The sequence below is a fragment of the Muntiacus reevesi genome, chromosome 2, assembly GCF_963930625.1.
Source record: "Muntiacus reevesi chromosome 2, mMunRee1.1, whole genome shotgun sequence".
NCBI lineage: Eukaryota > Metazoa > Chordata > Mammalia > Artiodactyla > Cervidae > Muntiacus > Muntiacus reevesi.
The window spans coordinates 67,888,436-67,912,908 of NC_089250.1; the positions used below are offsets into that span (position 1 = coordinate 67,888,436).

Genomic DNA, 24,473 nt, shown 5'->3' on the forward strand with positions numbered 1-24,473 from the left:
TGTCCCCCCCTGCCCCCATATTAAAGTACCATTTTTAAGGGTTCTCTGGCACCTTGAATATATCCCTCTCACAGCCGTTACCAAGTTGTGGTGGTGTTGTAATTGTCTCTCTACTTTTCTATGTGACCTATTTGACTCTTGATGCCCCTGGGAACAACATTGGGGTCTGTTGTCTTCATTTATGTCCTCAAGGCTTACTGTAGTACCTGACAGATAGGTAGTACTTAGTAGTATATATTTATTGAATCAGTGAGTGGTGTGCCTATGGTTACACCAGTTACCATCATCTCTCTCCTTTTCGAATATTCTCAATATTCTGTAGGAGAGTTCCCTTTGGCCATCCCACATTTCAAACACTTCTTTTGTGTGTGTTTCTGTCTGAAATATGTAGAACATAAAGTTTGTCATTTGGGGGAAGTGGCATTCACTATATTGTACAACCATCCCTAGTATCCATCTTTAGAACTTCTTCTTCATTCCAGATAATCTCTGTACTTCTTAAATAATACTTCTATTTCCCCTTCCTCCTGTCCTTTAGCAGCTTCTGTTTTCTGTCTCTGTGAATTGTTCTATTCTAGCTACCTCAGACAGGTAAGTGGAGTCATAAAGTATTTTTCCTTTTTGTGTCTGGCTTATTTTCCTTAGCATAATGTTTTCAAGGTTCATCCATTTTACTGAAAATCAGAATTCCATTTTTATTTATAGTTGAATAATATTTCATTGCATGCCTGCCACATTTAAATTCTTTCATCTGTTGTTGGATACTTGGATTGTTTCCACCTTTTGACTATTGTGAATAATACTGCTATGCACCAGGGTGTACAAGTGTCTGGAGTCCCTGCTTTCAATTCTCTTGGGTATATACTTAGGAGTAGAATTGCTGATCATGTCAAACAATAATTTTTATCTTGCTTACCATATTTATGATGTGCTAGTTGATGTGAAGGGCCAAAAATATATGAGATAGTCTTGACTATGAAGAACTTATCATCTGAGGAAAATGCTTACACATGGATCAGATGAAGAAAAACTAATTTTTATCTTAACCTGAAATCTGTCCAAAAAAAGATTTTAAAAGGATAGAAGTTACTATTTAAACCATAAGCTTTTAAAAAATGGGCATCTTATTCTCTGACACATCTTACTTCACCAGCCATAATTTGCCATTTGTGATGGAAGAAAAGAATTAGGTAGAAGTGGCATAAAAAGGCTTTGGGACAGAAGTTTGATCCCTGTCCTGTTTTACCAAAATCTGTTAAAAAATTTTAGAATGTAATTTTTTTTAAAGCTTTATTCATCTTATTTTTTAAAAGTTTTTATTTATGGCGGTGCTGGGTCTTCTTTGCTGCGTGGGCTTGTCTCTGTTTGCAGGCTTCTCATTACGGTGGCTTCTCTTGTTGTGGAGCACAGGCTTTAGGGTGAGCGGGCTTCTGTAGTTGAGGGATGCACAGTCTTAGTTGCTCCGTGGCATGTGGAATCTTCCCAGATCAGGGATCTAACTTGTGTCTTCTGCTTTGGCAGGCAGATTCTGTACCACTGAGCCACCAGGGAAACCCAAGGATGTAATTTTGACATCATTTTTCTTGAAGTCCACAGTGGGTTTCTTGTCTGTCTAGAAGAACATCTCCTGGTTCTGGTCTCTCCACCTAAGTGTCTTGTGATGTTGACTAGTTTACTTGACCTTCCTCAACTGAACTTTCTTGTCTTCCTTAAAAGTGTACTTTTATAGGATAGGCAAATTCAGGAGTTTATTCTGTGCAGTTTTGTGCCTTTTTATATTTTCTTTATTTTCTAATCAGAATACTTGAAAAATAATAGCCTGTTTGCCAAAAGGCATTGAAAGAACCTGCCCCTAGGTTTTGTTTACACATGACTAAATCTAGCCCTGGATCTCTAATTCACATGTGAGTAAGTTTAAGACAGTTTAACCAGATGATGTGTTGTAAGCAGACTTTTAAGTACTTCCTGTTTTGACCTCTGTTGACACACTGCCGCTTTGCAACAAAGTAAGTGTATTGGTTATGGTCCAGTAAAGTCCTGTACACTGTGTTCCTTTTAAATGACTTCTGATCTTTCTGGTAGTTTTGGGTTTCTTTTTCTTCTTCAGCACATTAAGGAATCCTTGAGGATTGTTTAATCACCTCTGAAGTCCAGAATAATTAAGATTTAGCATGTTCTGTTCCAAAATGCTTTGTTTTAAAACTTTGCTCATCAACCCTGCCTACTTTTGTGGCCATCTATTATGAAGAAACAAGTTCTACAGTAATGTGTTTCTATATTCCTTCCTCTTCTGCTAGATCCTGGCATCAGTGATTTTTCATTAGGTTACACTTAGGACCCAAATCCAGGAGGCCTCTTTCTCCTGCATAGTAATATTGTACTGCATACTTGGAGTGTCAGAGAATGGGAAATAAGCCTTTCTGAGACAGATGGGATTTAGACCTACCTCTCAGGAGATCCCATCTTATTCATGTACTTCCTCCTTTAATTATTATCAACCAAGGTGCTCCATAGGGGAAATGGGGTGTTAAAGGTCATTCTATTTCATGTCTTTTGTATGTGGACATGAGTCTGAGGCGACAGGCCCCAGGTCACACAGCAGTGTGGTCACAGAGTGAGGCTGAGAGACCAGGGCTTCTAAGTCCTAGTGTGACTTTAAAGGACCTGATGTAAGGTAAAGCAAATCTCTCTCCCCAAGAAGTTAGTTGTGTCGCTAAACTGTCTGTGTTTAAATACAAGCACCTCTTTCTTATGCATATGGTAGGCAACTTAGGTTTTACAATGCCAGATCCTTTCAGATGCTGCCTCTTTCTTTTTGGCCCCAAATCCCTAGACGTTTTGGCACTACAAGTATTAACCTCATTAAATTCTGACCTAGTGAAAACCCCATCTCTGACTATCTGGCCTATAGGAAATTTATACCAAAGTCAAATAAAAATAATTTCTTCTATTATCTGTCTCTGATACTGCTTTTTTCTGTTAGCTTTGATATTTAGCACTTCTAGTCTTTTAAAGCAATATATAAATCTTCTCTAAAGAAACAAAAGGAATTCTCTGACTAGATGATAAAGAATCACTGAGCTTGTAGGATTTGACCCAGATACTTCTCTTGAAAGGTTGCATTCTTAGCATAAATTATCTTTAATACTAGACCTGTCATATATACAGCATCATTAAAAGCAGTTGGGGGTGCTTATTTTAGAAAATAAAGGACTATCACATGTGAAACATAAGATTTCTCCTGCCAACTTTTGACTGTGTGCATCTCTTGTCTTTTTTAAACCTGATCCTCAGAGTGGAGTGAAAAATTTGTGGAAATCCAGGGAAGATAGAAAAGCAATGCTGTGAAATATAGTAAGGGAAGTGCTTTTTCAACCCTGTTGGTAGTACTAATTTATACAGTCAGTGTGAGAATAAGGATGCTTTTGGTTTCTGCCTTCCCTTCAGTTACATATCCTACCTGAATTAAAGTTGAGAGAACATAGATTTTTAGGAAAATGCACTGGAATTAATCAACTGGTTCTCAGATTAGGGAAATTTTTCTGCAAGTAATCACATTTAAAAAGATGTGTTTACTGCTTTTTTTGGTGTGGGGGTGGTGGGGGCAGCTTATTGCTGAAGCCCTCCATTTATCTACACGTTCTCATAGCAGCCTGTCTTGGGGAAATGGACAGTTAACATAGTTAAGTGGAAGAGGTTGGGTAGTTAAGAAATGAGGCTGATTATCACCACCATATTCATGTGATGTAGTGAAAAGCACACTGAAGTAGAAGTGGAGAGGCCCGGTCCTATCGTTGACTAGCCGTGTGTCCTTATCCAAGCCACTTAACTTCTGCATCTTTTTCCACTTTGGTTGAATGTTAATAGCAACACTAGCCTGGTCAAGCTTTCAAGTGTGTAAGGGAGAATTCAATGTAAGTATGCATATAAAAGCTATTTGGAAACTAACATACTCAGTATTGATGAGATTATGATGAGTACCACAAAGCCTGATAGAATTGCCATTCTAATAAATTGAAGCTGTTGATTTTGGTAGTTGAATCTAATTTAGTAGTTACTTATTGATGATAGCAAATTTGGTGCTCTAGTTTTCAATGATACCTAACCCTATTATGATGACCTGTAGTCTTTTTTGTTGTTGTTGTTAAAGCCTTTTCAGGGTGGAAAGGGTATTTGAGCTAGCCATGGAAAGATGGTTAAGATCTTGACAAGGGAAGATGATGGCTAGAAAGAGTGACATTCTAGACAATGAGAAAAGATAAAATATGGAAGGGCTGTCATGTACTTTGCTCTGGGGAAAATCCAGTTAGGTGGTTGCCTAGGTTAATAGGATGGATTAGAAAATGGGGCCTCCAAAAAGTTGCTTGATGCAGAACTCTTAAATACTATTTCAAGAAGCTGAGATTTGATTCTGAAGGGAGCAAGAAGCCGCTGAAAATAGTTGAGAAAGGGAAATATAAGACTTAGTCACAAGTGACATGGTGGGGGTGTCTAAGAAAAAGGACTCCTAGCTTGAGTAACTGGGTGACTATTTACCCGGTTAATAGAAAGAACTTAGAGGAGAAATGGGAGTTCTGTAAGATTCCACTCAACTACCAGGTTTTAATAACTGTTGGGATTTTGCCTATTAACCTATAATGGTGGATGAGCATTAAGAAATCTGGGAACTTCCTTGGTGGTTCAGTGATTACAAGTCTGCGCTTCCAATGCAGGGGTCCTGGGTTTGATCTCTGGTAGGGGACTAAGATCCCATATGCCCAAAGTAAGTAAATAAAGAAATCTTCACTTCTTAAAGCCTTTCAGAAACTAGCTTCTGTGGTTTTTTTCAGAGGCAACTTTAGAATTTATCTACCTAAAAATTTTGATTTAACAAACATTACTTAAGCTTTAATTATCTGCTTTCCTTTGAAGGGCCATGGATTTCTTCCTTTTGCAGCTTAGAATCTTTCTAGGCTCTCCCAGAGGAATCCACTATGACTCCATTGACTGCACCCTTCGGGGGGGCTGTTGCCTTGAGGAAATGGGCAGGTCGCTGGAATGAGTTTGTTCTCTTAGCCATTAGTGGCTAGGTCCTATTCTCAGAAGATAAAGAGTCTCCCCCTTCTCTTCCTAGCAGTGTTTCCTTTTTGCCTTATTTGGGGAGTAAGGCACCAGAATGGTCAAAGGCATGACTTCCTGAGTTTAAATCCTAGTCATTGCTCATTAGATGTATTTTCTTGGATGAGTTACTGAACCTTCCTGTGTCTCAGTTTCCATATGTGTAAAATGAAGATATTTATGTCAGAGTTTTGTTATGGGGATTAAATTGCTTAGAAGAGTGCCTGGGACTTTGTACTGTTTAAGTGTCTGCTAAATATTTTTATTAGTGATAGAGGACAGACCATTGTTTTAGTTTTCTTTAGCAGATTTAAATGGTTTCCCATAGCCAACATCCTAGTTTCCCAGAGGATCAGACCGGGGTTTTTTCCTAAAGAGGCAGCAAATGCCTTCTCGAGGCAGAAGAATGTTTTTCTGTCTTGGGCTTCCTGCTCCCACCCACCTACTTCCACCGTCTCTCTCATCCTTCTTCGTAAGTGCCTAGGGGAGCCTGGATCAACTCTCTGTTTTATCTGCGTAGGTCCACCAAGAGTCACACAAGAGGTATGATGGATACAGTGAGATATCAGCTGGATCTCTTTTGGAAGCAGCCAGAGGGGCAGTATAGTGGGAGTGCATGGTTAGATGCATGGGCTTCAGATGGCCTGGGTTCAAACTCTGGCTCCACTAGTTGCCAGTTGGACAAATAATTTAACTTGTCTCCCTGAATTTTTTGTTTTTGCTGTGCTGGATCTTGCCATTTATTCTCTTTGGCATTGACTTTTGCTTGTCCAGACTCTGACGTTTGGTAGATTTTATCCCCAAACAGATATGAGCCCGAGCCAAGGAGTCAGCTTTTGTGTATACCCAATAATTGGATGCTTTCTGAGTTCCTGATGATGAAATTTATATTTTATCCAAAAGTGTGACCATTTCGGAGATTCTAGGAATGCCAGCTACTGTCTGTATTTTAGTGTTCACCGTACCCCAGACTAAACTCATTCTTAAAGTGTATTTGTTCTTCACATCTCTGGGTTTCCTTACTATGATCATTATTAAGTTTTTCTAGTTTATTTTTCTTATTTAGCCACACTGAAGTTTCTTCAGTATTGGAGTCACCTGTACTGCTGCCCCAAACTGGCCAGTATTCTAGTCCTCAGTTTTATTTACAGCCCATTCTGTGATTTTTGCATATTGTGTGTATTGTGTATGGAAAAGTAGTGGGATCAGTACATAGACATGGGTAACATCTCTTAAAACAAGATAGTCAACATATGAACTCCTCTTTTGCAGTGGTCAGAATTTCCGTCATCTCACTATCATCAGTGGAAAGGTAATGCCCTTTAAGCCACTGTGAAAGTCAAGCCAGTTTTAAGTCTTTTGGAAAAAGAGGTACATGTTAGGAAATCCTGAATGATGATGAGTCAGCCTCACTGATCCCGGATTGGCTGCATTTGTACCACTGGCCAAATCCTGCTTCTGACTTGCACGGCACAGCCTTCAACATGCTTCTGTGTCACAAGACTTTGACCTCCAAAAGCATCTGCTGCTCACTTCCGGTAGATACCTCGGGAAGACTGACCCTGGGGTTTGCTTTTGGCAGCACTCCTGTCAGGGTATGGATGAGGGGGTAGGACTCCCAGTACTCTGGTCTCTGTTTCTGGAGGCAGGGACAGGAACAGCACATGACAGGTAGACACGATGTTAGCATTGTGTTCAGAGACTTCATACAGCTTCGTAAACCCACATTTCTAACAGTCCCCAATGGAATGCCTTGTACCACAAGATGTTCCTTAACTCTGAATCTTCTGAACTCAGTATAAAAATGCACACTGGTTCTCTTCTATCTAAACAATTGGGAATAGAGGAGAGTGAGATGCCTTTGAAAGTCAAGTTGGTAGTTTCATCTCTTTTGGACTTTGCGATTAATTGTGACCTACAAAGGGATTACTACACTAGCAGAAACTTTTGAATTTCCTGAATAGATTTCCCTCTGGTTAGCAGGCAGAGGAAGTACTGACTTCTTTCACTTTCCTGGGGTTGGCCTGAGTGTCAGTGCCACTGCCATGTCACTTGTTGACTTCTTTTCCCTGATCTCTGTGTGGCGTGATAATGAATAGCGAAGCTGAAAACTGGAGTGTACACTCATGGTTCCCATGCTGTGATTGCCAGGAGACCAGAAAGCCAGTTTGCTGGCATAGCAGAGTCGTGTTCGAAGAATTGCTTTCACTGAGGAAGAGAACAAAGCAACTAGGGCAGCCGAGGCAAGGAGGTGGCACATACAGGAATAAGGGCTGTAGAGCATTCCTAAACTCAGATTCCTGAATCAGCCTTTTAGTTTCATGGGAAGACAATCTCAGAGGTAGCTATCCCAGAGTTTCATTATTTCCGATATCCTAGGTCTTGTCTAGAAGGTTGATGGTAGAGGAAAATCTTTTAACTTTATACATCAAGTCTTAGACTGCCCATGCCTTTGTCTCTTTAACACTAGGCTTCCCTTAAGTGGTGGCTGTCAACTTCATGGAAATGTAATGATACTGATCTAGTGGAAGGTGCTCTGAACTCAGAGATGGAAGTGCTGAGTTTAAATCCCAGCTCCCCTTGTTTCTAACACTGTAACTTGGAATAAGACTTTGAACCACTGGCTCCTCTGTTTCTTAATCAGTAGAAGGCAATGGCACCCCACTCCAGTACTCTTGCCTGGAAAAATCCCATGGACGGAGGAGCCTGGTAGGCTCTGGTCCATGGGGTCGCTAGGAGTCGGACATGACTGAGCGACTTCACTTTCACTTTTCACTTTCATGCATTGGAGAAGGAAATGACAACCTACTCCATTGTTCTTGCCTGGAGAATCACAGGGACGGGGTAGCCTGATGGGCTGCCATCTATGGGGTCTCACAGAGTCGGACACTACTGAAGTGACGCAGCAGCAGCAGCAAGGGAATAATAAAGACTCCTTCACAAAGGTGTTCTGAGAACTGAGTGAAATAATGTATGTGAAAGCACTGAACATATTGCTTGCTTAAATTTGTCCTTTTTTCTTATTCTGGGGGGAAAGTATATCTAATCATTAATATTATGGATGTCATTGTTCCAGATTTTTTGCTTTTAGGCAGAAACTTCTTTAGATGACCTTTAATTCCTCTTAGAGTTAATGTTCAAAACAAAGCTGAAACTTCAGTGCTTGTATATAAAATAGTAAACTCACGCTTTCTGCTGGTAATATCAAAACCATGGGCCTGTGATTTCATTTATGTAAACTCCTGAAGAATCAGTTGCAATCCTGACAACTACTCTTTCACTATTCTAATGCTGAAAGAATTCAGGAGAACTGAAAGTAAGAGCATTATTGTAATTGGTATCCATTTTGTACAAAATAAAGAATAAGCTGTTTCTAAAACACTGCTGTGGTGAAAACAGATTATGAGAGCACATTGAGTAGAGTGACTTCCTAATAATGCTAAGAATAAAAAGCATGGTGGGAAAAATTGATCATCATGTGCTAGCACACTAGAATTTAAAAAAAAAAACAAAAAAAACTGTACTTACATAGAAATCTGTTATTTTCCAGTGTGTGGCACATCTAAATAACAACCTCATTAATGAGAACAACACAGAGGGAGGAATATATAAACCAAGAAAAGTGGACATTGCTGTATTTTTCCTCTGTTGATAGTTCTGGGTCTTCCCTAAACCTGTAGTCCTGTTTATACTCATCACCCTGCCCTCCTGGCTGGATTTCATAGTTTTGCTGATTTATTATCCAAGCCCCCATCATTAGTTGGGGCTCCTTTTGTCTCCAGAGATGTGGTTGATACCACTTGGTGTCCTGATCCAGGTTCTGGGACTCTCACCTGACTGGTATCATCTGTTTCTCCCTTTCTGACCTTGGGTGTAGCTGAAAATGCTAGCCAGATCTCTTTAGCACAAACTTCATGGAATGGTTGTAACCTAATGACCTCATTGCTGGTAAAATCTGTTTGTTTTTTTTTCCTGGGCTGAATGTGGTAAATGTGACAGATGGGAAATACAGTCTATGGTAGGAAAGGCAAGAGCCTATGCTGCCTGTAGGATTGGCTGTCTGTCAACTGGGGTTGTTGTCAGCTATCCTGTTTCTAGGGATGACCCCCAGTTCATAGCCCTTGAATTCACGTTCTCTTTTGGTAACTTGTGGAACATAATGGCTGCTGCAGTGAGCAGGGTTCCTAAGCCGCCTGCCCAGTGCACTGAAGAAAATAGTCATCCAGTGTCCTGCCACCTTAAAATACAGCTCCTGAATTTTGCTCCTTAGTTTTTGTCCACTTGCATGTTTCTATGTAACTGCGGTTATTTTATATATTCCTTTTTTTTTTTTTTTGCTTGTCTTAAATTTATCATGTGTATTTACAGGACTCACAAATTATAGCGTAACAGCTACATAATGATAACTGTGATGTATAGCTTTGGTATATCACAGTTTCCCCCTCTGATTATTTACCAAGGCTCTATCTGGTTTCTTGGTGGTTTTTTATTTGTTTGTTTGTTCTTGTTTGTTTTTTCATCATGGGAAGCATCAAAGTGAACATCTTTCTGTAATGCTTTTCCCAGAGAGAAATCTCCAGGAGCTAGACCCCAGGGTATGAATATTTTAATGGTTCTTGTTTTATAATGTCATATTTTGTTTTCCTGAGGAGTAGCACTTTTTTTTTTTTAATAGTATTACCAGTGTGTACACAAACACCTTTAAAAGCAAGGCTTTGAAAAACAGGTCCTCAAAGCATGCCCTTGCTTTGAGATAGGGCTTTTCTTATTATGAGGAAAGGACCAAGCAGGATTTAGGAGCCCCTTGTAGAAGGGACTAGCTCTTCCTCAGCTGGCAGGAAACACTGTGTCAGCTGCTCACTGCACAAAGCCCAGGCGTGGCCACATTTATGGTATGTCTCCAGTCTGGCACTGAGCCACTAAATGATTTTTGGTGAGCTGTTCTTACCTCCTCACATCAGATGTGAGTGCTCAAGTTGGAGCTTTCATTATAGTTTTTTGCTGGTAGAATGTTGTAGAAATACAATGGGTTTGTTGTATCATAGACACTTTAAAAAAAATGTCCTAGTATGTTTAAAATAACTGTGTTTCTACCTTTGATTCCTTTGCTCTTTGAAAAACTTAAGACATTAAGCAAGATAAAGTCTGATGTAGTGAAGAGTTTCTGCTTGAATTTTCTGTCAGGACTGGTTATTTAAAGCATTGTAAGTTTCCATGGTTCATGTTATCTCAGGGTATCTTGTGAGTTAATCTTGTGAAATGAATCCTGTGGTCCCTGCTCTGGGCTTACTGTTTGTGTCTTATTTTCACAGTGAACATAAAGATTCTGAAAAGAAACACAAAGAGAAGGAGAAAACCAAACACAAAGATGGAAGTTCAGAGAAGCATAAAGACAAACACAAAGACAGAGACAAGGAAAAACGAAAGGAAGAAAAGGTACAGAACTTCCCAGTGGAGAAGGAAGAGGTGTGGGGTGTATTTTTCATTTTGTTTACCTTTGAAAGCAAGTCATGAAAGTACCTTCATTGAGAAGTAAGATCCTCTGACCATTTTTTTTTAATTTATTTTTTTTATTGAAGGATAATTGTTTTATAGAAAGAATTTTGTCATCCCCTGACCTTTGAGTGAAAAAGTCTGTGTCAAGAGATGTCAGAGCCTACCAGAGTCTTAAATGATGAAAACCAAACTTTACCACTGTATTTTATGTACCAAATCTATCCATGTTATTACTTTACTTTATATGGTAAATTGAGGTATGTAGGACTTCTGGAAAAGTCAGTTTTCTTTCTTGGGGAAAATTAGTTTTGTTTTTGAGAGAAGGCCTAATACCACATTGGTCCTCTGTTGAATGAAACTTCTTCCTGAGTGAAAATTTAGTGACACTGGTGCTTTTTGTGGCTTTTGGTTCCAGTATAACCAGCACAAGCCTTCCCAAATTAAGCTCATCTGGCTATGAATGAGCAGTAGTACTGTGCCTAGCCTTTTTAAAAAAGTTTTTTAGTTTCTCAAAAAGTAATGCTGGATGGACTTGGTAAATTCAGACAGTATAGAATAGGGGACAGTAATGAAAAATAATCTCCCTTTAACCCTCAACTCACTGTCCTCCATGTTTCCTGTGGTGGAGGCAGCCACTGTACTTTTTTCTTTTTTTTTTTGTATTCTTTCATTGGTACCCCATGCATGTGTCTATGTGTATATTTTTGTCTGGAAAGTTGAAGGAGGGCAAACATGAATATAGTTTGCCTAAGTCAGTGAAGATGGGAAATAAAGTATTCTTTTTCATTTGAGTTTGTTTTTTTATTTCCTGTCTGCTCTGCCAAGGGCACATCTTTGAAAAGTGGAGTGTATTTATTGAGGGAGGGGACCTACCCTCATTTAAAGGTACAAAGCCACCATTTTGAAGGGAAACACTTCCCAGTAAAGAACTATAAAAAAGGAGTCTTAGAAAAGTGTCAAGACCTTTAGTTCACCTGTTCAATTTTGCTATTAAGAGTCAGTCTGGGATCAAGATTCCTCAGGAGTAGAGGCAGAATCATCTCAAGTAAGGTAGAGACTTCTTCAGCTTTAGTCCTTTTAAGGTACTAATCAGTTACTGCTGTTTTGCCTTTCAGATTAAAGCTTCTGGGGATGCAAAAATAAAAAAGGAGAAGGAAAATGGCTTTTCTAGGTAAGACTCTGCTGTCTTGGCTTCTCTTTCTCCGTGTGTGTCCAGCAGGCCAGCTGCCCATGTTGCAGTGTTGTTCGAGTTCACCTAAAATGCACTGACCTGGCCATCTCCAGGTTTTCAAGGAAGTTGGCAGTGAAAGGACTTGGTCTTAGCCAATGAGAGCATTTCTAGAGTGCCATTTAGCAAGACCGACCAGCACATTTTATAGAAGGCTATTTTGAGTGGAGAAGGTTGGCAGGAAGAAGTTTTTTTTTTTAATTGAGATATAATTTACACTTCCATAAAATATACCCCTTTAAAGTGTACAGTTTATTGGTTTTTAGTTTTTCACAAGGTTATATAACCTCCCCCACTACCCTCTATATAATTTCAAAACATTTTCATCACCCCTAAAAGAAACTCTATTCTTAGTCAATAGTAATTTTGGAGTTTCCTAAAAAACCCCTACTCTGAATTCCTTGGTAGTATTCCTTGGTAGCGCATATATAGAAACTGATTTGATCTGCATTTTAGGGACAGGTGTAGATTTGAGCACAAGTATTTTATCTCTTTTCCAGAAGGAGAGGTGGTCACTTTTCCAGAGAGGTCACCACAATCCAAAGGTCACCTTTCCTTTCCTTTGTGGGGCCATTTAGATTCTGTTTTCCTCATCAGCTGCAGCTCCCTAAAATAAGTCCAAATGTTTCCTCTAGTTTCAAAAAAAATAAATAACATATTCTAACCTGCTCCACTGAATGGCAGAATGGATTTACCAGGAGTTGTTGGGAGTGTTTGCCTAATTATCCAGGGCAAAATGTTTTGAGAGTTTTGCTTTCTTGAAATTTTGAACTTTCAGTTTCATTTGAGAACAATTTTGAAAATTGTGCCATGTACTCTGGGTTCCTTATCCCAGGAGAAGCAAATGCCCTCTTCAGGCATGTTCTGTAACTGTTCCAGAAGTGCAGAATAATAAAGTTCAGGAAGCATTAGAACTGTAAGCTAGACATTCTGATTCTTTAGATAACAGGGACTGAACACAGGGCAACTATTTTCTGCCAGGAGATGGCCTTGGACTTTTATTAAACTAAGACTAAGATATGATTAGGCTCTCTGGACTTGGTGTGGAGTCCTGGGTTTGATTCGATGCTTTCTGGGTTAGATGATCAGAAGCACACCCTTTGAGGCCGTGGTTGATGTGTTCGCTTTGTTGGTCTGCTCGCCACCTTGCATCTTTGTCTTGGTAGAGATTTCACATGCCTGACTGAATTGGAACAGTTTTCTAGGGTTTTTAAATTTTTTTCTTCAGGCCTAGTAAGCCTTCCCATGTGCTTTTAACCTCACTTATGATAGTACTAGGATCTAGCATTTACTTAACTAGTTGGGTAAATGGCAGCATTGCTTTCTTTCTGGTGCAAAGCTTTTGGAGATTTTGAACCCTTGGGTCGGTATCAGTGGTTTCTGTAGAGGGGAGAAGCAGCTATAGAAGTTGGCCTTTGGGGAGTGTGCATAAATAAGGAGGGAAAGTTAATCTCTGTAAATACTTAAGTTCATTTGCAGGCAAGGGCATCCAGTATGCTTGTGGGGAAGGGAGGGGCAGGGACAGCATTGACACCCTGTGAATATGCGGACTTTATTTGGCAACTAAATCTGGGTGCTTATCCCTTGGCCCCCTTAGAGATGGTGTGACTTTCTTTGTGTCTGGAGGCCATTCCTTGTGCTGAGTGAGTTAACCTTGTGGATGCTTCTGGCTGTGAGCAGTGAGGTTCTGACAAGATGTGCTAGGCCTGGGAATACCCCAGGCTGTGGTGGTGGCTGGCCCCTTTGGTTTTTTAATTTGTTCTCTCCTCTTTTTTGGTTCAACATAGTCATCTAACAGAATCATCTTTTTATATTGAGAAGGCAAAATGCTAACAAAAATAGGACAAGGTACTCTGCTGTGTATAAAGTAAACCAAGGAGGAAGTTGAACAGTGAACAGATTTGGCTTAGAATGACTTCAGTTTTTTTGTTCTGAGCCTCAAGTTTGGGGAATATATTTTTATTCCTTTTTTGGTGAAAGCTTTATTTTAGCTTTTGGAGCACTAGAATAATCAATTCAGATTGCTTGTGGGGTCAGATACACAGTAGATCCCTCAAATAAGGGAAAGAAATAACTTAGGTTTGTTCCTAACTGTGATGTGAATTGTATTGGCAAAGAGAACCAAGAGGTCATGGAAAGAATACTGACTGAAAATGAGGGGTTCTGATCCCTGACCTTGATCTCACCTCTTCATGTGTAAAATGAAGACACTGTTGCGGTGAGAATTAAGTGAGAAAAAAGTGCTCATGGAGAACCTTTTAATATGTACACATGTGTGTCATTATCCTTCTGTTAGCTTCTTCTCCCAACTTTGCATTACTTTTGTAATGTGGATTTTCCAACACTCACTGGCTAACAATTTTTTTTCTCTTCAGTCCACCACGGATTAAAGATGAACCTGAAGATGATGGCTATTTTGCTCCTCCTAAAGAGGATATAAAGCCATTAAAGAGACCTCGGGATGAGGATGAGTGAGTATTTCTTACTACTTTTGAGTTGTTAAGAGAATAGTACACAGAACCTTCTGCACTAGTTGAGTTTTACTCTTTAGGAATTTGTGATTAATAGACTGGGTGACGGATTTCTCTTTGAATGTATATTTACACTTTTCTTACATTTTTTTCTTATTAAAAAGGTAATGCATGTTTGTTGGAATTTCAAATAATCCAGAATTCATGAAGAATATTTAAATTATTTAAGTTAATTCAAGTGTGTCATCACCTCCCACAGAGAAGTTTTCATTGTTAAAGCAGTTTTTCCTAGAATCTGTGCCCGTTAATACCTTCTTAGTGAAGTTTCCATGTAAAGAAGTAATAAAATTGCTCTTACTTAAAACACGTATTTTGAGGCTTATATGTGCCTCTTAGGTTCAGTCAGTGAGGTTAAATCCTATTCATTATTTTCAGCCTTGTGAAATTTATTATGTTTTGGGAATCTACAAAGGATTTATGGTAGAAAGTAGTTGGAAGGGGAGAACGGAAATACTTAGCTCATTTGTATGTGTTTAGAATTCATAAAGAATTTCTTTCTTCCCCTTCCCCATCAAGTTATTACTTTGTGGTAGCCATTGTTGCACTGTGTGTTTGCCTCCCCTATTTCCACCTTCTAGAATTGTCTGTTTCTGTACTTATACCTCTACTCCACCTCCCTTCTAGGCCTGCATGTAGTATGAAGCTGTTTGTTTTGTTCTGCGTAGGGTTATAACTGTTGGTCCTTGGCCTGGCCTTCTTTACTTTCTCCATTCCTGTTCTTGACTGTAGAACGCCCAGCCAAGAATAATAGCAACCACGCCTGCCTTGGAGGCCGCCAAGAAGAGTTTGGAGGTCCTAATCCTACTGGTGAGAAGTACTGAGTCACAGTTGTGTTAACTGCATATTCATGTTCCCCTTTCTAGTGCTGATTATAAACCTAAGAAAATTAAAACAGAAGATATCAAGAAAGAGAAGAAACGAAAACTAGAGGAAGAAGAGGTTAGTAAAGAGACTTAGGCCCTTTGGGACTTGAATTTGGAATAGGGAGTTTTTTTATAAAATAACTTTCAAAGGCAAGTGGCTTTTAGGAGTTTATTGCTCTGTTGTACAGGAAACACTGGGAAAACTCTTACGTGTTACAGTGGCTGTGGCACTATTAGTTTAGATATTAGCTTCCTGGATGTCCACTCATAGCTATGCTGCCAGCTGACATGTTCTTAGAGAAACTATACCATCTTCATATGTACATACAGAAATACTAGCACGAAGTCATATTTTGGCTTAAAACCAGGAAGAGTTTTCCCTAGGAATGTTTTTTAGTTTTTTCTTTTTCCCCCAATCTAGCAAAGCTTGCCCTTCACTCATTTTGGGTAACTCTCCCTATTTAAAGTACTTTAGTGGGTGTTGCTTGGACATAGCTTGAAATCCCAGTTCTTGACCATAGCTGACCATCCCTGGGTCTTGTGCCTCTTTAATTTACCTTGTTTTCCAGCCTCACAGACCTCCTTTGTTTCTTTTTCACATTAGATTCTTCTGTGTTTCAGGGCTTTATGTAACACGTGCTGTGTTCCTTCTGTCTGGAACACATATAGTCTTCCTCTTTTCTTTGTCTCCTATCTTATAGCCTTCCTTAAAATCTCAGTTTCAATTCAAGTACTTTTCTAAGCATTTTATTTGATGCTTGTGGTAGATTTAACATATAGTATTACGGTTACTTCTTTTGACACTTTGGATAACTTGTGCTAAAGAGTTGTGGGCAAGTAATTCAGAAAAAGATGTCAGAAATTCACAGGGGACTTCATCTTACACTCTTAAGGGAAGAAGTGGTTGAGTGAGTCCTTAGCTTTCATCCTCTATTTGAGGTTAGCCATTGTCTTGGGCAAAATGGATTCACAAATGTAAAGTCCACATGGAAGTATCATCAGTAAAGATAGTGAGCGTAAGGGGCAGTGAGTCTTAAGAATGTAATCTATATCATAGTAGTAGCAGCAGTATTGATGATTCAGATTAGGGGAGTTCCCTGGTGGCCTCGTGGTTAGGATTCTGAACTTTCACTGCCATGACCTGGGTTCAGTCCCTGGCCAGGGAACTGAGATTCCGTGAGCAGTGTACACACCCTACCCCCTGCCAATCAAATTAAATGTGTTTACTGTGTGCCAGGCATTGTTCTTCATGCTTTATAGCTATCATTTCATTTAATTCCTTACAACAGCCCTTAGAGGAAGTATTGTTATTATTATCTTCATTTGACACATGCAGAAATTGAGGTAGGGAGAGGTGAAATCTTTTGCCTGAGGCCACACAGGTACTAAGTAGTAAAACTGGAATTTGATTCTAAAGCCGACACACTAGGTGCCATGTCCTCTTTCCTGTGGGACTTTGCTGATCCTTTAATTTCACAAGGAGGGAGGAGGAGTGTCTAATGAAATCATATGAAACATATGAATGAGTAGGTGAGAGATCAGGGCCTGGATTTAGGGAATTGTAGTTTTTCTGACAGCTAACCTGCTCTTGGCACATGTTCAGGTTTATGAGAGACACCTCAAGGAACTGAGCATGAAGTGTTCAGTAGTGAGTGTGGTAGTCACTCCACTTTCATGTAGACTGTCAGTACAGACTAGTTAATAAGAAATTCACTAAAACTTCAGCTTTCTATGTGTTCTCTATTGCCTTTATGCTTAGGTTGCATTTATATAATAATACCTTTCTCTGCATTTCGAAGAGATTAGTAATAACTGTTAAAGCCATCTGGGAAAAGAATGGTTGACCTCATTTATTTAATTGTCTTAGCAAACATCTCCCTATAGGGGCAGGAAAAAAAAGCAGACTGAAAGACTGAATCAAGACCCAGTCTTACTGTAGTAGGGACCACAGATGGCAAGAGAAGTCATTAAACCTCTCCGCTGGCCATGGAATTTTTCATTTCTGGGAATTGTTGTGTAGCCTCTTAGTGACTGATAATCTCATTTTGAGACTTGAGAACATAACGATGGAGCCAGCAGTTTCCTGATGGAACCACCTGAATGCCTGTTCAGAAGCTATTCAGAGAGTGTCTTAACTGTGAGCCTGAACAGCAAACATTACCTGAATTCATGCGATCCTCTAGTATTTTCTCCTCCCAGACATACTTACACATTTATATCTCTAATTCTGTTTTAAAATATGTATAGGACTGTAGTCTTTCCCCTTCTTTCTTCACCAAAGGTTGTTTTCTTTCCCTGAGTTTATCTTGATTGCCATTCTACCACGTATTCCTAGAATGTTTATATATTTCAGTCATTCTCATGAGTCACATTCTGTTATTTTTCTGGTAAACTTGGGCTCTCATCATGGTCAATAGCAGCTTTTTGACCTTGACCAAATGACAAAACCTCTGTCTCAGAGTTTCCTTGACTATAACTGGAAGAGGTCAAACCAAACTGTCTACAAAGTTCTTTCAAATTCTGCCATTCTGTAACTGATTTTAAGGTGACTCAAACCACCTTTCAGAGCTATATAAATCTTGCTGAATAAAAGCTTAAATTATATCAAATAGTTAGGACAAAGGAAAATATTCTTCAGCAGAGTTTAGATTCTATAGGCAGGACCCCCTCACCCTCACCTGGTGAATAGCTCATTTTTGTCTGTGTGTGTGTTGAAATTTTTATATTGGTGCATGTTTGTTCTTTTCCTATGCCACTGTGACAGCTCATCTCAGGTTACAGTTCGAAGAAGTACTATGGTAGGATTTGGTCATTGTTGTCTTACTTCCCAAGTACTTGCTTGCTTACTACTTCCTGACTTTGTGTATGCAAGTGGCATTAATAAAGTATTCCTCCCCAGACTTGGTCAGAAATTTCCTTCCAAATTGTGTATTTAATACATAAAAAGTCTCCATGCCCATTATTTGATGGTATTACAAGAGGTTTAAAGAGGTTTAAAGATTTTAAAATAAGTGAGGATAAAAAAAAAAAGTGAGGATAGTACACAGGGTTTATTGTCCCTCTAGCAGTGCTGTTCCAAACTCCAATGAGGCTTAAAAAAAAAAAAAAACACACACAATTTCCCAGGGTCTTCTCTTGCAGAATGAGTGTTTTTAACTGCCTCCTCAGATAATCACATGTCAGGGAGTTTTAGGAAATACTGCTTTAGAAAAAAGTACCAGTAAATTTTTATTCATCTACCTCTTTGAGTATTAGACTTAAGAACCTCTCCAGTTTTAATATTCCATGATTCCAGTTTTTCTTCCTAATGGGCCCCCAGAACTACTTTGAACAGTGTGGTTGGTCCTTAGTTAAGTGCTTTCTCACCATGTTTCTTTGTAGGATGGTAAATTGAAAAAAACCAAGAATAAGGATAAAGATAAAGATAAAAAAGTTCCTGAGCCAGATAGCAAGAAAAAGAAGCCGAAGAAGGAAGAGGAGCAGAAATGGAAATGGTAATATCTCAGCCCTGGGTTAAAATGGTAGCTCTTTGATTCTACAGCCTAATGAAACAAGAATGTTGAGTTAGTAAAGTTAATAGCCTGATATTTTGGAGAGGAGGGAAGTACTTGAACTAATCTCTGTGAGCTAACATTCTGAAATAAATCTTGCAAGTTCTGGTGAGACCATTAACTAGCTCTTTCCCTATTGGATCTCAAAACTGGGTTCCACTCTATTGAACAGAGTGAGCTGTAGAAACAGCTAGTTTTTCATGTTAGGAACCCTAGCCCATTGTATTGAAAACATTTTCCCTTAGGGTTGTTTTCTTTTCTTTCCTCTTCTTCTTCTTTTTTTTTTTTTTAATGATATGAGTGTATTTGCCATATAGAAGATTTTAATTTTGATTTATCAGATTTACAAATATTTTCCATATGGCTCTGTTTCCTTATGTCTTGTTTCAAAAAGACTTTATTATTCTACAATTACAAAAATATCCACCCAGGTTTTCTTGTGGAGTTTTTTTTTAAACAAATAGGCAATTTCTCCAACGTCATTTATAGAATAATCCATCTTTTCCCTCTCATATTCATATGCATGTTTCCATACACACATAGGATTTCTATAATTTACTCTTTTAAAGCAAGTAGTGAAAGGAACAGTCTGATAGAAAAATGAGGAAAAGGCAATTCATTAAAGAAAATACATGATTAGCAAGCATCTTAAAATATGATCAACCTCACAAGTAGCAAAGAAAGATGCAAAGAAAAATAATAAATAATACATCATTTTGTTTAACGTCTCTCAGATTAGGAACAATTAATAAGTATCAAAATATGCGAAAACAGGCATTCTTCAGTATGGGAAATGAAGATTCAGACAGTGAAAACTGTCTTCAATTGAGGACAGTTTAGCAGTAACATTACTTCTAGGTGTTTAGAGTTTTGAAATAGATTTGTATTTTTAATACTGGCTTTTCTTAAAATTTTAGCTACTATATCTATATTATACATGATTTGTATTTATGTTGAAAAAATTCCAGATTCAGGGGTATATGATTTAAGAAAAAATGACAGTTCGCTTTCCTTCTTTCTCCCATTCCCATTTTTTTTCTCTAGCTTTGAGGGAACCACTGTTTGTAGTTTGGTATGTAGAGTTCCAGACCCACTGGTATGCATTTACTGTGTGGCTTTTGTAATAGAGAGCCGTAATCTTGCCCAGTACCTCTGAGGAATGAGGAAACATCCATGACCAAGGAGGTGGCTGAGAGGAGCAGAGCTGCAGTGGCAGAAAGGCTTAGCACAACTCTATGATCAGCATTGTTGATGTGGACATACATGGGTGAAATGAAGTGTAGGAAAGGAGAAATACAGAGCAAAGGCAATCTGGGCTTCCCTGAGGTCAGAAAACTAAAGAACGTGTGTTTTCATTTTTCTCATTTTTATTTCTTTTTCCTTTGAAACTAATCAGTTTTTAGTGATAGGATATTGAAAGGTTTTTATGACCTCTAATAAAACATTTCTTTTTAAGATGAGATGAAGTGATTATATAAGTCAGGGGCTGTTATTGGGAGTGGTGAGTTAGTAATTCGTCATCTGTTCCGTCTCTCTGGGTTCTGTGGTTGGGTGCTCAGTAGGTTTGTTGAGTGAACAAGTTCATTTCTTTGTCATCACGTGCTCTCTCCCCCTTCCTTTGGAGCCCTGGCTCTTTTTGGGCCTGGAGGCAGATACACTTTTGTTCTGGTCCAGCCTTGTGTGTGTGAAATTAAGTATCCTTGAAGGGTCTAATAGCCGAATTTTGGTTCTGTGGTTGAAATTCTTATCACTGTTAACACATGTTAATTCTGAGAGACTGTGACCTGTGGTTTTTATGCTTGTTTTGGTTTAAGTGGAATCACTGAAGACGGTAGGTTTGGGGCTGAGCAGTCTTTGCTGCAGTCTCCAGTGCACGTGTTCCTCAAGTCTGGTTGTAAAGCTGTGCACATTCTCAAGCGCAGTGCTTGAGCGCACCACCAAGTTTTAAAGGTGAGAACAGCGGTGGCTGGCCTCTTAGCGATGGCTTGTGCTCTCTTGCTGCCACTGTGGGCTTGCTTCTTAGACTCCGACGTCAGTGCTCCTGTCCTCAGTGACTGTCCCTGACAGCCTAGCCAGGGACCTTAAACGGCAGATACTCTCCTTTTTACTACTCCTTTTGCCGTCTCACTAAAACAGTCACACTGTTTACCAGTTTGGCAAACATACAGGTCTTTTGCTTCAGGGCAAAGACGACTTGTTCATCCTGCCAAAAACAAGCCGACTGTGAGCCTTTCCCCCCTCTCCTTAGTGATTGTGAGGATGGGAAAATGGTCAGGATCCCTGTGGGTTTCTTCACTGTCATGTTTTCTCTCTAGAAACAGTGGTAGAGGTGGTGGCAGTATGCCCAGGCTCAATCATAAAAACTTCTTAAACCCAGCACCCCCCTTTTTTTTTCAGAATTTATTTTTAATTGGAGGGTAATTGGTTTACAGTACTGTGTTGGCTTCTGCCATATATCAGCGTGGATCAGCCATGGGCACACACATCCCCTCCTTCCTGGGACCTCCCTCCCCTCCCCACCCCCTAGTGCCAGATGTGAGCTCCTGTGTCACACAGCTAGTTCCCGCTGGCTGGCTGGTTTACGTACGGCAGCGTGTGTGTGTCGTTGCTCCTCTCTGCATTCGCCCCACCCTCTCCTTAGCCCGCGGTGCCCACAAGTCTCTTCTCCATGTCTGTGTGCCCATTGTTGCCCTGCAGAGAGGTTCAGCAGCACTCTCTTTCTAGATTCCATACATATGTGTTAGTAAACGATATCTTTCTCTTTCTGACTTCACTTCACTCTGCATAATAGACTCTAGGTTCATCCACCTTATTTGAACAGAATCAAATGAGTTCCCTTTTTTTTTTTTTAATTATTTTTTAATTGAAGGATAATTGCTTTATGGAATTTTGTTGTTTTCTGTCAAACACGAATCAGCCATAGGTATAAATATATTCCTTCCCTCTTGAACCTCTCTCCCATCTCCCTCCCCATGCCACCCCTCTAGGTTGATACAGAACCCCTGTTTGAACTCCCTGAGACATACAGTGAATTCCCATTGTCTGTTTTACATATGGTAATATAAGTTTCCATGTTACTCTCTCCACGCATCTCACCCTCTCCTCCCCTCTCCCCATGCCCATAAGTCTGTTCTCTACGCCTGTTTCTCCATTGCTGCCCTGCAAATAAATTCTTCAATACCATCTTTCTAGGTTCCATATATATGTGTTAGTATATATTTATCTTTCTCTTTCTGTCTTACTTCATTCTGTATAATAACCTCTAGGTTCATCCACCTCATTAGAACTGACTCAAATGTGTTTCCTTTTTATGGCTGAGTAATATTCCATTGTGTGTATGTACCACAACTACTTTTTGCATTCATCTGTCAGTGGACATCTAGGTTGCTTCCACATTCTGATGAGTTCCTTTCTATGGCTGAGTAATACTTAAAAACTTTTGCACAGCAAAGGAAACAATAAACAAGATGAAACGACATCCTTCAGAATGGGAGAAAATAATTACAAATGAAACAACTGACAAAGGATTAACCTCCAGGATATACAAGCAGCTCATGCAGCTCAATACCAGAAAAATAAACAACCCAATTAGAAAATGGGCAGAAGACCTAAACAGACATTTTTCTAAAGAAGACTTATAAATGGCCAACAAACATGAAACAATACTGTCACTCATTATTAGAAAAATGCAAATCAAAATTACAGTGAGGTATCACCTCACACTGGTCAGGATGGCCATCATTAAAAAAAAGTCTATAAACAATAAATGTGGGAGAGGGTGTGGAAAAAAGGGAACCCTCTTGCACTGTTGGTGGAAATGCAAGTAGATATGCATTCCATATTCCTATATCCACTATGGAGGGCAGTATGGAGATTCCTTAAAAAATGAGAAATATGACCCCATTTTTAACTGTTACCCATCATAGTTGTAGAGGGTTTCAGCTCTGCTTTGAGTTGAATATACTTTCGTGGAAGGGTTGAGCTGCTGGAACATTAGATGATTCTTCATGAAAAGATCTAGAAATTGGGGAGTTTGTTGATGGGGTTAAATGTGATTAAATACATGTTTTTCCTAACTTTTTTGATGAACCGTTGATGGGGGCCTAAAAGGCCAACACTGTTTTTTTTGTTTCTATACTAGTAGGTGTTGATTCAGTGATATCAGCATGTGTCATAGGATATGTTCTTTCTCTTTAAACTGAGGCTTAGTATTGAGTGAATCTCTTAATTTGCTTAAATGCTTAAGTTGTCATGAGCCCTTAGGATGAACATGATGGAATTAGGAGGAATTATAAAAAGTTGGAATCTTAATTTTAAAACACTGGAGTTAGGAATTCCCTGGCAGTCCAGTAGTTCGGACTCCAAATTTTCACTGCCTGAGGAATCTCACGGACAGAGGAACCTGGTGGGTTACAGTTCATGGGGTCACATCGGGTCAGACACGACTTAGTGACTAAATCACCACCACCACCACTTTCTCAAAGGGTGGTTTTCCCTGTACCTTCACCCAACATCTCCATTCCCAGGAGGCCTTTTTCTTTGTATCAGTGAATAAAATAGTGCCTCCATCATGTACATGATTGTGGCTTACTTTTACACCATTGTGGTAAAACAGCTGTGATCATTGCTAAATAATGAGCTCATATATTCAGTTTCTTTGAACTAAACTGTTGAAATGTGTTTTCCTCCATTCACCTGAGTAATCCATCATCTTTGTTGTAAGCACTGGCTTTTTCAAAGTGAAGGATGCTAGTTTTTTTGACCCAGATCTTGAATGTGGGAACCAGTCATTCCAGAGCACCAGTCAGTTGAGCAGATGATTATTCTGGTATTTAATCGGTGATAATCTCAGTATCAGGTAAAGTGATACTAAATGAGGTTGTACTTTGTCTTTTAAAGGTGGGAAGAAGAACGCTATCCTGAAGGCATCAAATGGAAATTCCTAGAACATAAAGGCCCTGTATTCGCTCCACCATATGAACCTCTTCCAGAGAACGTCAAGTTTTACTATGATGGTGAGTTCCAAGGTTGTCCAATTCTTAGCCAAGGAAAGAGTGTGCTTCTATTTAGGAATAGAAAGTGGGGAAGCGTCTTGTTCTGTATTATCCTTTTTGTTTATCTCATTTTGTTCTCATGTCATTGTATGGTTTGGGGAAAGGGCCATCAGGTGTTAGCTCTTAAAAGCCCATTTGGTACAGGAAAAGTTCTGTGAGAAAGGAGCTGTCTCATCTCCCTTGTTTCCCTTTGAGGTGTGGTCTCAAAAAGGTCTAGCTACATAGGTCACAGCCAGCGCTTGGTCCACAAGCTAAATGTTTTTTATCTGAATGACGTTTCTAAGGAGCTACTGTTTGTAAGAGTTCTTAGAAAAGACTGACTTGAATGGTAGCATTTTATTTTAGTGATATAATGCAAGCTCACAAGCTGCTCGCTGCTAGAAATAGAATCAGTGCTTCTTGGGGACGAGGTAATCAGTCTGCCCTCAGCCTCTGGGTGGGGCTGGCAGGTGTCTGTCACTCACTCTGCTGCAGCGCTGTGCTGGTGTCCTTTGTACGGTCAAGTCTGATGAGCTGCTCGGAGGAAATATTCGGCCTGGTTCTCTTAGAGCACTCTTAGACCTCTGTCCTTGGGTTGAGAATTTTGAGAGTAGTCCTTGATGCTCCCTTATTGGCGTATAGCAGTATGCAGATGGTAATACTCAACTGATTTC

The 24,473-nt window shown here is 39.4% G+C and overlaps 1 protein-coding gene across 1 annotated transcript in view; it reads left to right on the forward strand.

Moving 5' to 3' along the window:
• TOP1 (DNA topoisomerase I) overlaps positions 1-24,473 on the forward strand; it is an 85,759-nt gene that overhangs the window by 35,587 nt on the left and 25,699 nt on the right. Inside the window, exons 4-9 of the mRNA XM_065922019.1 lie at positions 10,410-10,533; positions 11,709-11,764; positions 14,197-14,292; positions 15,216-15,291; positions 18,597-18,709; positions 23,666-23,781. Of these exons, the coding sequence (XP_065778091.1) occupies positions 10,410-10,533; positions 11,709-11,764; positions 14,197-14,292; positions 15,216-15,291; positions 18,597-18,709; positions 23,666-23,781 (581 nt within the window). The remainder of the gene's footprint in view (positions 1-10,409; positions 10,534-11,708; positions 11,765-14,196; positions 14,293-15,215; positions 15,292-18,596; positions 18,710-23,665; positions 23,782-24,473) is intronic.